Source organism: Molothrus aeneus, chromosome 6 (genome assembly GCF_037042795.1).
Source record: "Molothrus aeneus isolate 106 chromosome 6, BPBGC_Maene_1.0, whole genome shotgun sequence".
Taxonomy (NCBI): Eukaryota; Metazoa; Chordata; class Aves; order Passeriformes; family Icteridae; genus Molothrus; species Molothrus aeneus.
In genome coordinates this window covers 33,513,263-33,531,556 of record NC_089651.1, presented here as the reverse complement: position 1 = coordinate 33,531,556, position 18,294 = coordinate 33,513,263, and the positions used below count along the sequence as shown (strand labels likewise).

Here is an 18,294-nt window from a genome sequence, read left to right as displayed (position 1 = left end):
AGAGTAAGATGGTGAGCAACAAAGACAAAACTAAAACCATCTTTCTTCTCCACTCCCTCTTTGTTCCCAGGATTAATTTCATTGTCAATTTTTTTACCTCCTCCCTACCCTGACCAGTACGGAAATAATGGTGCTGTCATTCAAGTTCACAACACCACATCTCTGCCACTCCTTCCTACTCACACTTCTTCCCTGCTCCAGCATGGGATTTTGACAGGCTGCCCCTTCTTTCAGCATATACCCACCTGCTCAGCATGGGGAACTCCATGGGCTGCAGTGTCAGTATCTGCTCTGCCACAGCCTCTCCACTGGCTGCAGGTGGAAAACCTGCTTTACCATAGCTGTCTCCACAAGCTATGGGGAACCTGTGCTCTGATGCCTGGAGCACCTCCTGCCCCCTCATTTTCTTCTGTCCTGGGTATATGGGGTTGTTTCTCAAACTTTCCTCTCTGCCCTCAGCTGCTGCTGGTTTTTGGCCCCTTCTCAAAGAGGTTTTCAAAGAGGCACCACCAGTTTCACTATGGATTCAGCTTTGGTCAGCAGTGGGTCTGCTGGAGCTGCCTGGGTCCTGCACAGGGTAGCCCCTGGCCTCTACTCCAAGGTCATTCCTACAGCCACCTGCTACCAAAACCTTGCCACATAAACCCAGTACAGAAGTAAACTTCTTTATTATCTTTACTTACACTACTTTGATTTAAATACCAATGGGATTCATTTAGGAGGAAACTGAACCAGAAGATGACCTCTAGCAGTGTTCCTTGCACCCTTCAACATCTAATGTCCATTTAATGTTAAGGTCCACGCTAAAACTAGACCAGAGTAACTTCTGTAAAAACATACACAAGTAAGTGCATTCAGTCCTAAGTTCCACTCTGTAAACCTCCTTATGCAACACTAATTGCAAATGTAGACCACATCACTGAAAAATACATGGAGGAGAAATGAGGGACATGCAACATACCATTTTGTACACTGTACATTTGATTTCACACTGGCATTTAATGCTATAAAAGCCTCCTATAAGGACCATCAAGTAGCTGCTCTAATGCTTGTCCAAAATATAAAGCAGCCCACAGATTTTCCTATCTGAAGGAGAAGCTTCAGGTTAGAATCTTTGCCGGCATTCATGAAGGGCAGCAATGACTTGGTGAGTCAGCAGGCGGGATTTAAAACAATAGCAACACAAGCAAGTCATACTGCAATTTTAACTGTAGCTGTTACTGTATTGTGAATCACCAAGGAAAATGCTTTTTGCTTTTACTCTCAAGTCTGAAAAATTCATTGCAAGTTTTACAAAGTGTTTCGTAACATATTTAGGTCATACAGTCTCTACAAAAGTATTTCAGTCCTTACTTGGTATAAGAAAAAGTGGCCAGCTGTTTCACAAGTGTAAGATACATCTCCTGGGACTCCAAGACTCTCTTGTAATCGCCCAACTTCTCGCAGAAGTTCAAGTCTTCGAGCCAGCACATAATTGACTCTTCCATACCTTCAAAACAGATGATATATAACATATGTAATATATAATAATAATTTTTATTAAACTCAAAATAGTATCTCAATATCACAATGAGAGATCACAAAAAACCCCAGCACCCTGCCAAAACACTGTCACAACTACAATCCTGTTCCAAAGCCTAAGAATTTGTTACATGCTGACTATTTTTATCAGTTGAACAAAACAAAACACTGTCACAACTACAATCCTGTTTCAAAGCCTAAGAATTCGTTACATGCTGACTATTTTTATCAGTTGAACCTTAACAATTCACAAAGCCAAGCTAATGAGAAATAAAGTTCTCAGAGTAGTGCAGCCCACTTTCAAATATATTCCTCAACCTTTACCCCTCCCTCTTGAACTACCAGAACCCATAGTGCTCGCACAAATATCCCACAGGTCTGGAGATTACCTTGAGAAAGTGTGAAAACAGACAACATAGTGTCGGAAAGAAAATTCCTTTTAACAATGAATGCTACAGTTCAAGGAATACACTAAACTATGGATAGTACTAAATAAATATCTGCTATGGCATCATTCAGTAAGTTTTTGGCTATCAAATTTCTGGAATAATTTGACTACATCAAAGCATTCAATTTAAAGGAAAAAAATCACAAGGCATTTATTTTGCTAAATACTGAACTATGTATATGTGGGTAGCTTCTAGTGACTATATATAATTTTTACTACAGCTTTTGAAGTCCAAGTATTGCTATGATAATCCAGTACTGGACAGTTCAGATATTTCCAGTGCATGACCGTTATACCCCGCTTACACTCATGAATGTGTGTAATCCTACTGACGTCAATTGGACTAATGCATGACAAACATACAAATATTTAGAAGAACAGGTTCTTAAGTCGTTGTACTGACACAGAGTTCATAGCTTTCCTTACATACATATACTTCAAAATGTGTTATCAATAAAATAAGCACTTTGATGTTAAGCAAAGTTCAAGAGGAATTCAAAGCGGAAAGTTTAATTTCCTGTTTATTAAAGCAAAAATCACCATAACAGTAGAAGTGATACTGTATTTGAACAAAAAAAACCTGTAGCTCTAAGAATCCACCTTATGATTCTAATTTCTCTCACAGATTAATTGTACAAAAGGTATGAGGGTCAAAAAAATATATAATTATCTACTATTCAAGCAGTTGATTTTGTGAAAAAGCAACTGACTGTCTCTAGAAGCTCAAGGAAGCACAGCTTTTGTACAGAGTAAGAACCAAAATTAATAAACCTGGTACTGAAAAATAGTGCAACCTGTGTTACTGGGATTGAATAACATGGGAAGGGTAAAACTTGTCCACCACAGCTCCTTTGCCTGGGAGGCAGAGTGGGTTCAACAGAGACATCTTGCTGCCATGTTTATACAAGGGAGTTTATCATTAGCATCTCCTTCCTCACCTGCTGAAATCTTTCTCTGTCTCTAATTCCTCTTCTCCATGACCCAGACGCAGAAGGTGACGCTCATCAATGTCTAAAGCCATGATTTTTTCGAACAGCTGGTTCAAAGCCTAAAGATTGACAAGAACAGGAGAAAAGGTAGTTTTTAGAAGTTTAGAGGCTCTTGCAGGGGAAAATGGAGGAATTACTTGTAAGTAAAATAGGAGATTTTTCCTATTTTAGTATAAATGGAAGCTGAAAGAAACAAAAATAATTTGTTTTAACAAAACAAAGTTAATACTGAAACTCCTAATCTTGACAACAAGGAAATTAGCTTACTAACACCCTTTTATTTGCATACTTTATACAACAATCATATTTGATTTAGAATTAAATTTTGAAATTGTAATCACATAGTTAACTTAGTTGATAAAGCTATCAATTTACAAAACTGTCTCACAAACACTAATTTTTGTATGATGACATTAAACAATTTAACTTTTACTGTACATGAGAGAAGTATGATCTGGTACTGGCTGTCAGGTACTGGGACTCAATCCCATTTTGGATAACTGAATTTTGCTCAACTAAACTTCTAGGTGTGCTACATCTTCTACCTTAAACTCTTCAGTTCTCTAGTGGCTTACTATCAACTAACTCGTTTATTTCAAAGGAGCAAGCTTGTAAGCACTGGATCATCAAGTTTTGAAAATAAGAATAAACACAAACAAGCTCCACTTGCAGTTGCAAATGATGTAAACATCTTAAAATGCAGCATCAAAGCATGGGTAATGTACCCTGCTGAGATACAGTTAATTTCCCAGGGTGGAATTTCAAGTTAATGTCCTCATTAAAGTCTTGTCTAGTAAGAAGTCTTCTATCTGCCTCAAAGTATTTCCTTCTTTTTCTCCTCAATAGACATGTTCACAATGTTCTCAACCCTTTCTCCCAACTGTCACTCTCCTGCCACCCATTGCAGACTGGCCTGTATTATTCCACGCTGTAACTCCACACCAAAATGATACTTTTTCAAAAATACTTTCTTGTTTTTGACCTCCAACCAATTAAACACATTGAAAACTTCAGATAAATAGTTTAGAACTACACACCTGAAATTCAAAAATTTAATTTCTCATTATCAAACTGGCAAAACTGCATGTAAGCTGACTCAAGTTTCTATTGTTAGGAGACAAATGCAATTCCCAAACTACTGATCTCAATACCTACTCCTCTTCTACATTGCAATTACAAGAAAATTCCAGACATGATTGACACTTTACCTGATTAGAGTGGGTAACTATTAGAGTTCGTTGTTCTGGGAAATTATGATAAAGGTTGGATATTATCTGGACTGCTACATCAGTTTTTCCAGTACCAGGTGGACCCACTACCTAAAATCAAACACACACACACACACAAAAATTAAAACAAACAAAAATCAATACACAATTTATCAGAGTAATTCAAAATAAAGAAAAACAGAGTTGGCTGGGGAAGAAAAAACCCAGAACAATTTCACAAGACACTGACATTACACATTGCTTCCTGGCTCTGGTGAACTTTCAGACCAAATACAACATACTATAAAAGATTCCTTTAGACTATTTTGGCAGATTCCTGACTAAAAGGAATATGGTAATCCAGCACAGGAAGTACTAATAAGAAAACAGATGTTCTCAGAGAAAAAAAGGCAGTTTAGCCTCAGAACAGGCTTAACAGGGGGGAAACAGTGAAAAGAGAATCAAGACACACAATTGAAAAACAAGGTGAAACAGACATAAAGAACAGGAAAAATTTTTAAAAAGAGAGAGTTCATTCCTTCTATTTACTCATAAATCTACAACTGATGATATAGACATATAATAACAATTAATGTTTTCATAAGCTCAATTCTACAAACACTCCATTTTAAAGGTATCCAAGTATTATAAAGAAAGCATCTCAAAATAATTTTTGCATGATTAAGAAGCACAGAATAGCAGTTTTCATAAGCATCTACACATAAAATTACAAATTCTTATGAAATCATTCCTGCTTTATTTAAAGACTCTCCAACCACTTCAAAAGTAAATTCAGTTGCTGTGGAAAGCATTCAGCCACTGAAACACAGGATATGGAGATGTGTTGCTCTATGATTTTGTGAGGATTGGAGCATGTTGAGCCTCTGAAAGTTAATTTTTCATATCCTTAAACTATTAATAGAAATTACCTCAGCAAGGCTACAGAAAAGGGCATTACTAGGATTTCACTGAAAGTACCTAAGGCCAAAATTAATAAAATAAGAGTATAGAATCCTTAAAAACATCCTCACCATAGTTAGTCCAGGCTGCATTCCTGCACGGATGGCTTCAATCTGAGTATGGGTAAATTGAATAGTATTGCTGTAACAAAGCAGAATGATATCAGATAATTGATAGATTTTGCCAACAATTTTGATAAAAGCAATCGTTTTAACAAGTTTTATTTCAATTAATTGTTTATATCTTTTCTGAACTAGACATTTGCAAATTTTGCACAAATTAAATCAGCATTACAACTATATTTTTTATAGATACAACAGTCTTGAAATTTCTGAGCAAGACAGTAAATCATGTTGTCCAAGTGACAACTCTTTCCATCTAAAAGCCTGTTTGTCTTTAGTCATTATTTGCAGAGAATGCTGTAAAATTATTTAGGTATTACTTTCCTAATATTCAAATTCCTGAGACAAAAATCACTAGAAGACAGTATTTCTCACTGTTCTTCAAGGGACTCTTTTCACAGATGGGGACAATAGAATAACTTTTTCACAGATGGGGGACAATTTTGATTCAAATATAAAATAAACCAGTCTCATTTCTGAAAATGAACTGCTATGCATGTGTTGTCATTTGAAAAGAAGTTCCCATCCATTTCTTACCGTTTTGGTTGATTATATGGATATGGTCCCCTGTTTGGGATAACATGAGGCTCTACAATCAGTGTTTTAGCTTCTTCAGGGTTTTCTTCACTTCCATCCTCTTTTCTTTTCGTTCCTTTACCTTCCTTCATTGGGAAAGTTATTCTGCAACACATAATTTAAGGTTAAAGTTCAACATGTTCACTATGACATGGACTGTCTCAGAAGGTGATAAAGATTTTTTCTCACCATTAAGACAAACTTTCATACAACAGGAAAACAAGTGCTGCAAATAAGAAAGTTTTAAGGAGAATAAAGAAGAGAAATGCCAAATGAATTGATGAAGCTGATTAAACAAAGTGTGTCAAAAGCACTCTTTTCACAACTGGAAAAGCCAGGAGCAGTGCTGAGAGCCAGCTGGAAGAACACTGAAGACAAGAAGTTCGTAAGTGAAAATGGAAGGGACAGGAGAAAAGTTATCATAGAACATAAACTGTGTCAGTGTTCCAAACTACTCCAACAGATGAAGGGTTTTATCCTCGAATTTCAATTTTTTTTAGCCTTCTATATATATTAGCAAGCTTCTCTAATTCAGAAACAAATCACAGGTGAAGAAATCCCAATGCCCATCCAAAATGCAGATATCTATAACAGTAATAATCTCTTACAGGACAAATGTAGCAGTAGGAAGAGCAACAGCTCTTCATAAAGAGCAGTATCTCTCTTAACATAGGAACTGAAACTGAACAACAGGTCATTGAGGAAAACTGAGTGTGAGATCTTTTCCTGATATCTTCAGATGATTTTTACATCATTATATAGTGTTAGTGCCTTCTTCACACAAATTCTCCATGTAGTATTTCCAAAAAAAGCTCAGGAGATTATCTCCCTGCTTTTCAAGATTCAGTTTAGCCATGATAAAAGCTGACTGGTGCAGGGGAAAGGTGTCTTTTCCCTCCACAGATTTATTCCTTCACAAGGAAAAGATGTAGTCTCTTCAGCTGAATGAACTGTTCTCCAATACTATGCACTGTGAAATTCAGTTGTCAAAATTCAAGGAAGTGCACCAGGAGGGATAGAATTGTCAAGTCTAAAAATGCTGGACAACAGCACCACTAAAACTAAATGAGTAAATCTTATTTAGCTGCCAATGGCATCCTATTTCAGAAATAATTTCTAAAAATAAGCATTATGGGATTTCAGACTTAATCCTTTATGTTGATTGAACAGTGTTTCCAAAAGCTCAAATTTTAACTGGTGTTGAAATTGCTGGTCTTAGCTTGTTGTAATGAGACATGTAAGGAAACTATGGAATTAAAATTCTCTAGCCTGATCTTGAGGAGGCTAGATATGATAATACAGAAGAGAGTATTATGTGTCTTGATTCTATCTCATACTTTGTTTTTTGCATATATTTTGTAGGCTGATCTACAAGCAATGCTCTGATGCATTTTTATACAGAAGAGAACACAAGCTGGTCCTGGGTCTTGCTGTCATACAGTTAACTCTATCATGTAACTATCTAAATCTTACATATCTAAACATAATCTAAACATATTTCTACCTTTTTTTAAAAGAAAGAGCATCTCCTTTCAACCCCTGAACATAACTCCACCTGAAAACACGTTTCAGCAAGAATATCAAGAAGTACTTGAAATATTGAGATCACCTGAAGGGGGGTACATGCAGATCTGGATTGTCAACAGTGACTTTAACAGTGTACCCAGGAAAGCTAGCTTTTAAATGATCAATGGACAGGAAAGTGTCATTAAAATCCAGAGTTGCAATCTGATTGGGCATTTTTGAATAGTGTGCACTACTTGGGTCTCCATATCCAAGAATGATGTCATGCAGCCAGTCAGGGACCACACAATCTGTGTTCATCAGGTTCCTGATAGTCTCCAGAAGAGCCTGTAAATAAGAAAAGCCAGAAAAAACAGGATTGAAGAGACTGACTTTTTACCAAGTAAAAATCATACTGAAGATCAATCAAATCTGTTTTAAGATTATAGAATATAACTCTTTAATTGACAGTGTTTGGTTTGATTGAGTCAATATATGGACAGTGTACATATGCAACAAAACACCAGTATCAAAGCACAGAATTTTTAAACTAAGAATAAAATAAGAGCTAGTAAAGATGACCATAATCATCAGTAAAGTTTTCATCCCAGAACACTCACTGCAAGGGAAAAACACATAGAAGATCCTCATGCAGTTTAAGGTTTCCTCTTACATGCCTATAAACTTCACCCTTGCAGTCAGCTTAAGCCTCCCTTCAAGCATTTGCTTTTCACCCACAAATTAATTTATCGAATCATCTGTGGTTATGCAAGTTTTCTCTCCTTTCCCCTCTTATGAAAATACCAATGCTCCAGACCCTAGACTTGCACAGAAGGTGTGCTTTTTAACTAAGAGGTAGCTGAATTTTAGCCTTCCTGTTAAAGGGTTACTTTAGTGGCAAGTCTTGAAGAACTCTCTCACTTGAACCTTGGCATTTGGTCACCATGTATCTGCACTGATTTCCAGATCCTCTGACTTCCTTTGCCACCAAATATGGACACAAATGAATGGCAAACATGGTGCCTCAGCCGTCCACACCAGAATAAAATACAGAACCTCCAAATGCCAAACTTGTAAAAGAACAGTCAGTCAAATCAAAGTACAGAATTTTATTCAGATAGTCTACGTTTATCTATCCATCTCCAAAGGGTAGGTTTTTCTTTTCCTGCTTGTGTTGTATCATTCAAAGAGTCAAGTAATGTGATCACTATCCCTGCTTAGTCAACCTCTATTAAGGTCCTGGTTCTTCCCCACTACTCAGCGTTGGTGAGACCACATCTGGAGGCTCTGTCCAGTGCTGGGCTCCTCAGGACAAGAGATACAGACATACTGGAATGGGTCTAGCAAAGATCTACTAAGATGATTAAGGGATTGGAGAAGCTGTTGTATGAGAAGCTGAGAGAGCTGGGATTTTTCAGCCTCAAGAATACAAAACTCAAGGAGCATTGGAGAATTTGAGTGATTTGTATAAAAAAAATGCAACGGGATGAAGTAAGGTCAATGGAATGAGAGTCCACTCAGTAGTGCCCTATGAAAGGACAAGGGGCAATGGACACGAACTGAGATATGGGAAATTCCACCTAAAAACACCAAAATATTTTTACTGTGGAGGTAATGCAAGATTGAAAAGGTTGTCTAGACTGGCTAGGTAGTTTCCATCGCTGGACATATCCAATTCCAACTACATAGTGACAAGATCTTGAGCCAATTGCTCTAGCTGACTCTGCTTTAAACAGGTCTTGGACTAAATCATCTCCTAAGGTCCCTCTAACCTTAACCATTCTCTGAATATGTTTCTTCCAGTCACAATCATGCTGTGGATTCTGTGACAGACCTGCAAAGCTATGAAGTTGAAGGCATCTTAGCACTCCTGAAGCCTGAATTACTTCAAAGATATATGGATGGACAAGCTCCATATTAAGTAACATTTTTTATATTTTTGTTGCAAATATAGAACAAGTACTTCTGGCTCAAACATATATTAAGCACAGCAAAATATGTTTGTGCTAAGAAAAGCACAAAGAAATCAGAAAATGTCACATTTTCAGGTAGTATTTCTAAACCCAGTGATCGGTTTTCAAGAGGAAGCAAGAAATATGTTCCTAACAGCAAATGTGGTGCTTCTACATCACAAAAACTTGGCTTCAGCTTTTCAAAAAGTAATTTATACACATGTAAAAATAGTAACATTCATTCTTGTAAGAACTAACACTGCTGACCAATTGTAGTGACACAGTGGTGTCACCTCCAGCAAACACACTGTATTTGCACTTTCTCTGCTGTCTCATCTGCTTAATTTACAAGGACTGCACAAGAGCTCTCTTGTCTCCTCTCCTACAAGCTCAGCTTTAAACTTCAAGCTGCCTTCCATCTGCTGCATACATTGTCTACACTAATCACAGCATCATCTTGTTTTCTTTTCTCCAGCTGAAGTTAGAAAGGTTTGCAAATGACATGGAATGCACACACCTAAACTGGCAGCAATGTGATAAATATGGAAATACCTTAGATTGTCTAGAAAGATGAAGGTATGAGACTTTCATAAATGCCAGCATAAAATGGCTTGCATTGGGATTTGCCTGTAAATTAGCTGAAAGAACACAGCACAAATGATGGCACCACAATGGTCTATGCAAGCTGCTGCTTCACACCAGAGCTATCTTTCTAGATACAGAAAGAAAAAAAGGTCCAAGTCTTCCTGCCTACTTGTTAATCCATTTACACAGAACTTGCTACAGAATCCCTCAAAATGAAAATCACTTCAATTATGCAGTGCATGATTTTAAGGCACCAAAAGAAATGTAGTTTTTCATTCATGCTGCATTTTCAAAATGGAAAACTCAAGGAACATTAATGATTCAGAGGTCTAAAAAGCAAAGAAACTGAGTAAGAAATATTTTAGGTGTATAAAATTATGCACCCTCACACTGAAGGTGGCCTACAGCACCTTGTGCTACAGTACAAATTTGCCCAGCAGGTGAAGGGAAGTGGCTCCTTCCTTTCTGCTCAGCACTGTGGAGGCTGATTCATATAACAGTTTTGGCTGAAAGGAACCTTAAAAGCTCATCTAGTCCACCTCCCCTGCAATGAGCAGGGCCATCTTCAAGCAGATCAAGTTTCTCAGAGCCCTGTCCAACCTAACCTTGAAAATTTCCAGGGATGGGGCATCTACGACCTCTTGGCAACCTGTTCCAGCATTTCATCACCCTCATCATGAAATAGTTTTCTTTTATCTGGTCTGCATCTACCATCTTTTAGTTTATAAACAATCCCCTTGTACTACCACTATTAGAAAGTTAGTCCTCATCTTTCTTATAAGCCCCCTTACTGAAAGGGTGCAGTCAGGTCTCCCTGAAACCTTCACTTCTCCAGACTAAACAACTCCAACTCTCTCAGGTTTTCCCCGCAGGAGAGGTGCTCCATCCCTCTGACCAAAGAGCTAAGAGGCAAGTATCTTACCTTGAAATTGTTTTCTTTTGGTTTTCTTCTCATTATTATATTAAATGTCTCATAGACATCTTCTGCTCCATTTTGGATTGTGTTGGTCATGTCCTGCTGATACTGGTTTGGGTCCAGAAATACTCTGTATGTTCTGCAATCACCTTTAAGTCTTGGTTTCGGTTCAGGTCCTGCCCATAATGAAACATCAAAATTAGAATTTGACTCAGTGGTAAAAGCGAACTATCATTCAAATAAGTGATCCATAATTGTTCCTCAAATGAAATTCAGACAAATTTGTATGATGAAACTAATTTCTGCGTAGCAATGGACACATTTTCACTGCATTATTCCAACAGTTTTTGAACAGAATCTCTTTTACTCCTTAACTCAATACTGGATTTATTTAATTAATGTAGCTACATCAGATTTTACCAGAGGAAACTAGCTGACCTTTCTCAGGCTGCTTATGGAATTGGTTTGTTTTTTTCCATGTATGTAACTAATTCAATGAGCATTCTTTAAAAGAGAGAAAATTATCAATTAGCCTGTTAAATATAATAAAAAAAACCAGAGACAGAAAGACAAATCTCTTGAACAAGTTTTGGGATATCATACCTTCTTCAATGACACGCCCCTTCTCATCCAACATGCCCTGAATTTCACAGCCTCTGACATACACCAGGCCAGTCTGCTCCACGAAAGGCTGTCTCCTGTCAAACTTGGTGCCGTAGGGCTGCATGGGCCGCACCGTGATCAGGAAGCAGACGTCGTGCTTGCGCAGACCTGAGCCCCGAAAGGAACAGGCAGAGATTTGATTGAATGGCACTGTCCTCATCAACTCCTTAACATATGTATATAAAAGAATGCACTCATACTTCTTTTATAAAATCCCACCTGTATATATTTTGTTTTGCTTCAAAATACGCCTTGAACTTAGAGAATACAAAACCATAGGACACTGTGATATAATAGATATGAAAACTAGAAGTTGAATGCTTTTTTCATAAGAACAAATATTATTTCAAGATTATTCTTCTCCCAATAATCTTACTCTAGCTATTTTTACCTAATTATTTTCAATTATCTCTAAGAAGTGTGGCATTAATCTCTTATTCTCATTGCTTCCCTCTGGACAAACCTCCAATTCCTTTTTTTCTGTTTTTTACAACAAGTTAAGTGCAGTGCCTAGAACTGGGCACAAAATCCTAAACCAAGTTACTTTAGTTATCTATTTAATAAAGTAAAAGGTTGCTTAACCAAGTTACTTGCTTACTGTTACATTCCAGTTTATAAATTCCAATATAACTTGAGATTTTGTCTTTTTCCCTCAGTACTAACACAATGTTGGGAATCACATTCACTTGTGAGCAATGATGACCTCTGATCCTTCTGTTCTGCCAAGGTACTGCCTGTTAAGTTATTCCCCCAACATGTATTTGTACAGTGACTTGTTTTTGCTTAATAATCATCCCTGTTGAACTACATGCTACTTGTAAAATGCTGCTTCTCCAATTCACTAACATAATTCTGAACACTAAATTTTCTCTCCAGTACACCTCCAGAGTCTCAGAGATCTAAGACACCTTCAAAGTTCAGAAAACATGATGTATTTTTAGTGAGACAAATAATTCCTCATTAAGCACCATCTTGATGAAACTGCCTTCTGTTCAACAGAAGGCAGTTTCATCAAGATCCTGTTAAGTCAGGCAATGATTTATGAATTCTTCATCTCCATTTTGATTTAGTTAAAATATTATTTTTTACAAATCATAAAGGCTGTTTTAGTATTTAAAAAGCTAAGTGCATCACTATATAGATACCTTCATTATAGTGAATTCTCTGCCATCCTCCTAGATTTTTTACTTTAAGAGAAATCTATAGCCCCAAAGCGGCATCTGCTCATTTATCACACAGTCCAGCTTTAGTAGCATTTGTGCTATGTGACCTGCAATCACACTACGCAGCTCCAGCACATTTATCAGGTTTCTCTAACAAAAGAGAAAGGAGTGACATTTACTGATAATACAAGTACAACTGCATGCTTCTATGTCACTTGCCAACACAGTCAACTAAAGTTCAAATCCCCAAGCCAAAGAAGTGTCGCCTGTGGATACTTACAAGAAACAGTATTTGGTACAGTCAGCACTTTATAATATTCAAACATACTGTAAACTGCTGAAATGCACTGGTTTGAAGTAAATAAAAATCTGTCCTCTCCACTTCTGTATGAGATAGATATCACCTTCCCCATACTTTTCAATATGACATTTTTAGCTTAAAATGCTAAGTTAACTTTCCACAGTGCTGTAAAGGACAGCATTTTACAGTTGGTCACTGACTGACATCAGTCTGAAGTAATAAACATTCTGTTCCCAATGAAACGTCTAAGTAATTATTTCAAACTTCACTTTATGAAAATATAAACTCCTTAAACTTGGAGTTTGAGTAATTGTCTTCTAAACAGTGTATTAGGATTGACAAATCTGTACCATGGATTAAAACCTCCTTTTCTCACAAATAAGACTACATCAAAATGTATTTTGATGAGCACCTATTCTGAGCACTTTATTTCAAAGCATGTTAAGTACCTTCCCATTCATCTTTGATGTTATCTCGGACATTCAAATTAATTGTAACGTCTGCTCGCACTCGCATGGGCCAGTTTTCACCAATGTTGGGCTTGGCCACCTCCACCACTGTGAAAGAGACAATAGGCTGTGCCATCCTAGCCCATCCACCAAAGACCACACCTCCATATTCTGATAACCTAAGAAATAAACACCAAAAGTTTTTTAGTCATTAGCTGATAATAGATTCAATTCTTTTTTAAACTATGAAAAAATTAACCCCACAGTAACTTTTAAGAAAAAAATAGAATTCTTAACTTTATGTGCTACTGAATTAGATTCATGCAATCCCGCATTTTAGAATCGAAGCATAACATGACTTATATTTCAAAAAACAAAGGCAAGTTATGCTAGCATTATTCAAAAAACTCACAGACACAGAAGATAAAGGAAAGATAACAAAAAACAAGTACTGAGTATAAAAGATATCACACCAAATAAACCCTTTAAACCAAAAGAGGATTAAAATGTTGCAGATGGCCACAAATTCAAGAATATTCAGTAACATCCCCCCAGACAGAGGAGTTTATGATGTTTGCATATTTTGTCAAGTCAGCCATGGAAAATTAACTCGTCCATCTTAACACAACTAAGGCTTTTTGTTAGCATCCAGCATGCTGCCTTTAACACACCTGCAGGGATACATAACCACAAACCCCTAAAATACCAACCCTTGGCATGGCAACACCTTATGGAAGGAGTAAGTACAAACCACAGTATCGATGCAATAATTTCAACAGATTTGTTACTATGTACTTAGTATACACACAGTATCAGTTTTTGATTCCTAAACACACTTTGATTAGAAGGGAACTGACTGGTTTGCACCAGTTAATAAGTATTACCATGGTTTCATCCTACTGACACTGTCTTCAATGTCCTGTCTGATCTCATAGGTGGACTCCAAGCGGAAAAGATTGAAGTTCCTCAGCAGGTAGTCATGGAGAGTCAGGAACTGTAGATTCAACTTGGGGAGCGCAAGACAGCCTAAGGATTTAAGGGAGGAAGGAAAGAGGTATTTGAGGAACAAACAAAAAAAAAAATTAATTAATACACCGTTTCTATGAATTCATACATGCATGCACACTTTACTGCACAACTGCCATTGCTGTTATCCTTGGAGATTCTAAAAATTACCCATTTTATTAATACACACCTCTAAAAAGCATGTATTTTTAAGGTTCTCTCTAAAAGAATGTGCATAAGATTGAAGGTATTTTCATCCTTCTAGCACTAATACAGTGAACTACTTAAATATTGAATCCATCAATGTATTCAGACATCAAAATGAAGTTTAGGAAAATCAAATGCACAACAAAGTAATGGTCTTTGGAAATGCAACACTTAAGTTAGCATTAAAAAATTATGAAAAAGGCTAATAAAATAATAAAAACCATCCAACAATTTCCCTATTCCCATGCCTTATGTTTATTAGATGCCATAAAAACCATTAATGTAGAAAAAAAGCTTTAAGTCAAAAAATCAAATTTTAACACGCATCTCTAAAGTCTGTATTACTGCTTTGTTTTTTAAATGAGAAAGAAAAACATTAGATCCTACTACACAAGGAGTATTAGAACTCCTAGACAGGTTCTAAAGCTTTTTCCATTGTTTTAGGATAGTCTTGGATGAAAATTTTCCATAATTTTAATTCCTGTAAGTTACTCATCTAACATTACTTTCCGGTTTGATACCTATGCTTAAGACCTGTGAAACCATCTTGCTTTTAAAACTTGCAATATCATTGTTGAAACCTTTCTCTGGTATAGGTACTACATATTGACTTTCACATGCACTGAGAAACAACAGCAATGAAGAAAGGCAGCAGAACACAGTAATTTATATTGTGGAAAGCCTGATGGTGATAAAATACTTCAACACATTTCCCAACACCAAGTAAGAAACCCTGTCCTGTTAAGCTAGTTATATGCACAAAGGGCAAGGTGTGAAGCAACACCTCTTTAAGGCTGCACAGTGTTCATCAAAGAGACATTCTTCTTCCCTCATTTTCTAAAAGGAAACAGAAACAATACTCCTAACATTCTTGGGTTAAATTACTCTTACATAAATTTTAGACCAAATTTATTTAATTACTTTTAAGAACACAAAAAAACCCTTGTAAGACCACAAAACCAACACTGTTTTGTTTGAAGCCAGGACAGGAGAATACATGGAGATGAAAAAGAGAAAGTGTAAACTAAACCAAGAGAAGCAAAATAGAAAAAAAAATACTTGTAATAGCCTGACAGCAAAAGAAATACTTCACAACAGCACCATCAATACCATAATTCCAAAAGTGTTCACCACAGGAGGAAATGCTTCCACTAGCAACCAGTGTTACTTGACAAAATTACATCTCATCATTAACAAAACTTCTTTAATGCACTATTAAAAAGTCACAATGATGACCTGCTTTCTCCTCCTGCCCCCCCTTCCCTCCCCCACTGTAACCCATATTGCCATTAATATATTTGGCTGATCAGACATAACCACACAGCACACAGAAGTCAACCACCCAGAACAGGATGAATGACAGTAGAGCTGTCCTGACCTGCATTTAAGAACCTGAATGGTTCAGAGCGTTAGAACAACCTATGATACCCCCTGATCTTACTCTAAGATACTGGAAGATGCCAAAGTACCGTGTGTAAGTTTCTTGGACAGAATAAACAGAATACATCAGAATTTTTTTTTAATTGCAGCATTTACTGAACTACTAATCATACCTTCTCCAGAGTAATATTCAGTTGGCACAATATTTTCATCCCAAATAATCTTCTCTGTGGGATAGAGAGGCATCTGGTTGAGCTGTTGAATTTGAGATATTCGTCGTTCATGACGGGAAACCTAAAGAAAGGAAGCATTTCAAATCTCTGAGTCAAAGAGGAAGAATAAAGATATTTTTGAAACAGATAATAATTCATAAGGTGGTCATTTGAGTTTTCTCCATCAATATTTTTCTAATTAAATATTTTAATATAACTAAATGCAAACAGTGACATCAGAAGATGAACAAAGACATAGTCCAACTACTGGTCATAGTACAAGAATCAAACAATCCTTTGGGTATTCAGCAGACCAAAAATGGCACAACAGAATTGAAAATACTCAGTCAAGGCTCAGCAGAGAATCAACTTAAAATAAAACTTTTTTTACTTTCCATTAAAAATATGGTCAGTACCTAACTAATACTACTCATTCAGTAACAGTTAGACTTTGTTTCCTCTTTGGGACACAAAAAAAAAAATCTATCCAATACTAAAATATGTTATCTGAATAAATATCTTTCCATGGCAGCCATAGGCATATCACTACCTTCAATATCTTAGAAAACCACATAAACTATTTTTAAAAAAATCAACCACAAAACAAACTCATGAATGAGATTTCAAATAAACAGCTACCGTATTCTGATATCAAATTAGAAGCCTACAAGGTATTGCTATACCTTGAATATCCAAAAAACCATGATGTGCATCAAACAATATTTCAAATTGGTTTGGGGCCCAAATAGATACTGAATATCTAGATCTACTTTATCAGATCTTTTTGTTTTTAAATGGGACAAAAACTTTTTCAGAAGAACTCAAAACTGTTTCCAAGGCTCCGCTTATTGACCTAAAAAAACATATAAATATAGTTTCTCATGGAAACTATATTTATGAATAGGCATTTTCGAATACTTAATTTATATGGTTTTAAACCATAATTTATATGGTTTTAAACCCATCTTAACATTCCAATTACTGCAACAACACTGCTGTGGCTCACAGGTGGCTCAGAAAACATTCTAAACGACTGCTTTACTGCAGTGTAGCTGCTGGACGCAGCTATGCCTTGAGTTTTCAACAGAAGAAGTGCAAGGAGCATTATTCATGTTTTCACCAGCAATTCCAGCAGGAACTCCTTCTCGTGGCTCGTGTCCTCCCCCTCGGCCAGCGGCGGCAGCAGGCACAGGTACGACGCCACCTGGTGGAGAACGTTGGAGCTGCACGGCGAAAGGAAAACAAGAAGCCTCTGTCACACTGAAACCAGAGACCGCACCTACTGCAGCTGCCTTTTCCTTAAAGAAAACTCCAGCCGTCTGATTCGACCAGAGATAAGCAATTACGGATCAGGCTTTTAAGTGAAGTTTGTGTATAAGGTGTAAGCTGAACCCCTCATCTACAATAAACATGGCAAGGGGTCGATATTTTTGTATTATTTCAAGACCTGACACAGAAGCAAGCAACAAAGCATACACTGCCTTTGTCAACATACATACTGCTATCCTTTTACTCACAGCATTTACAATACAGTACAGTTAATACAGTGGCATGCTTTCATGATTTCTGTTGTAGTTCTTCTACAGAACAGAGTGAAAAAAATAAACTAAACAAGTTAGATGTTAACTACTGGCTATGCACATGAGAAGTCAGAAGAAAAAAAGGCTGGAAATTTGTTAAATTTAATCATACAGAGAACCAAGAACTTCAATTTCAATTTGCTAACTTACCTAAGAGGTCCAAATAACTTCACCAGTGCATCACGAGTATCTACTGCAGCTACATTTGAGAGTGCAAAGTCGTATAATTCTGGGAAATGTGCAAATGCTGCTCTCTGCAAAAGATTCATGCATGCAAAGTGGATATAAGCATATTAATGAAATGATTTAATAACAGTTTAAATACTTAGAAAAAAGCACAGTTTCTTCTGGTTCATAACATGAACCACTCTATGGACCCCACCAGGATAGAAATACAAGCCAGATTGAATCTCCGTTTTTCTTAACACCATCTATTTGTTACTCCTCTACTTCTGACACAGTATCTTCCTTATTTCACCCTTCTACCACCATTTGTTGTCATTAAAATAAAACATATGGAAGCAGATACACAGCTTTGCAAGCAACTAAGAAAA

At 36.7% G+C, this 18,294-nt stretch overlaps 1 protein-coding gene across 1 annotated transcript in view; it reads right to left on the bottom strand.

Moving 5' to 3' along the window:
• The window catches only part of AQR (aquarius intron-binding spliceosomal factor), a 47,024-nt gene that overhangs the window by 15,011 nt on the left and 13,719 nt on the right, over positions 1-18,294 (bottom strand). The window contains exons 13-25 of the mRNA XM_066552379.1: positions 17,891-17,994; positions 17,281-17,383; positions 16,122-16,242; positions 14,241-14,382; positions 13,357-13,535; positions 11,384-11,551; positions 10,787-10,956; positions 7,434-7,675; positions 5,786-5,929; positions 5,198-5,267; positions 4,167-4,277; positions 2,908-3,017; positions 1,354-1,489 (exon numbers count right to left, since the gene is read on the bottom strand). Of these exons, the coding sequence (XP_066408476.1) occupies positions 1,354-1,489; positions 2,908-3,017; positions 4,167-4,277; positions 5,198-5,267; positions 5,786-5,929; positions 7,434-7,675; positions 10,787-10,956; positions 11,384-11,551; positions 13,357-13,535; positions 14,241-14,382; positions 16,122-16,242; positions 17,281-17,383; positions 17,891-17,994 (1,800 nt within the window). The remainder of the gene's footprint in view (positions 1-1,353; positions 1,490-2,907; positions 3,018-4,166; positions 4,278-5,197; positions 5,268-5,785; positions 5,930-7,433; positions 7,676-10,786; positions 10,957-11,383; positions 11,552-13,356; positions 13,536-14,240; positions 14,383-16,121; positions 16,243-17,280; positions 17,384-17,890; positions 17,995-18,294) is intronic.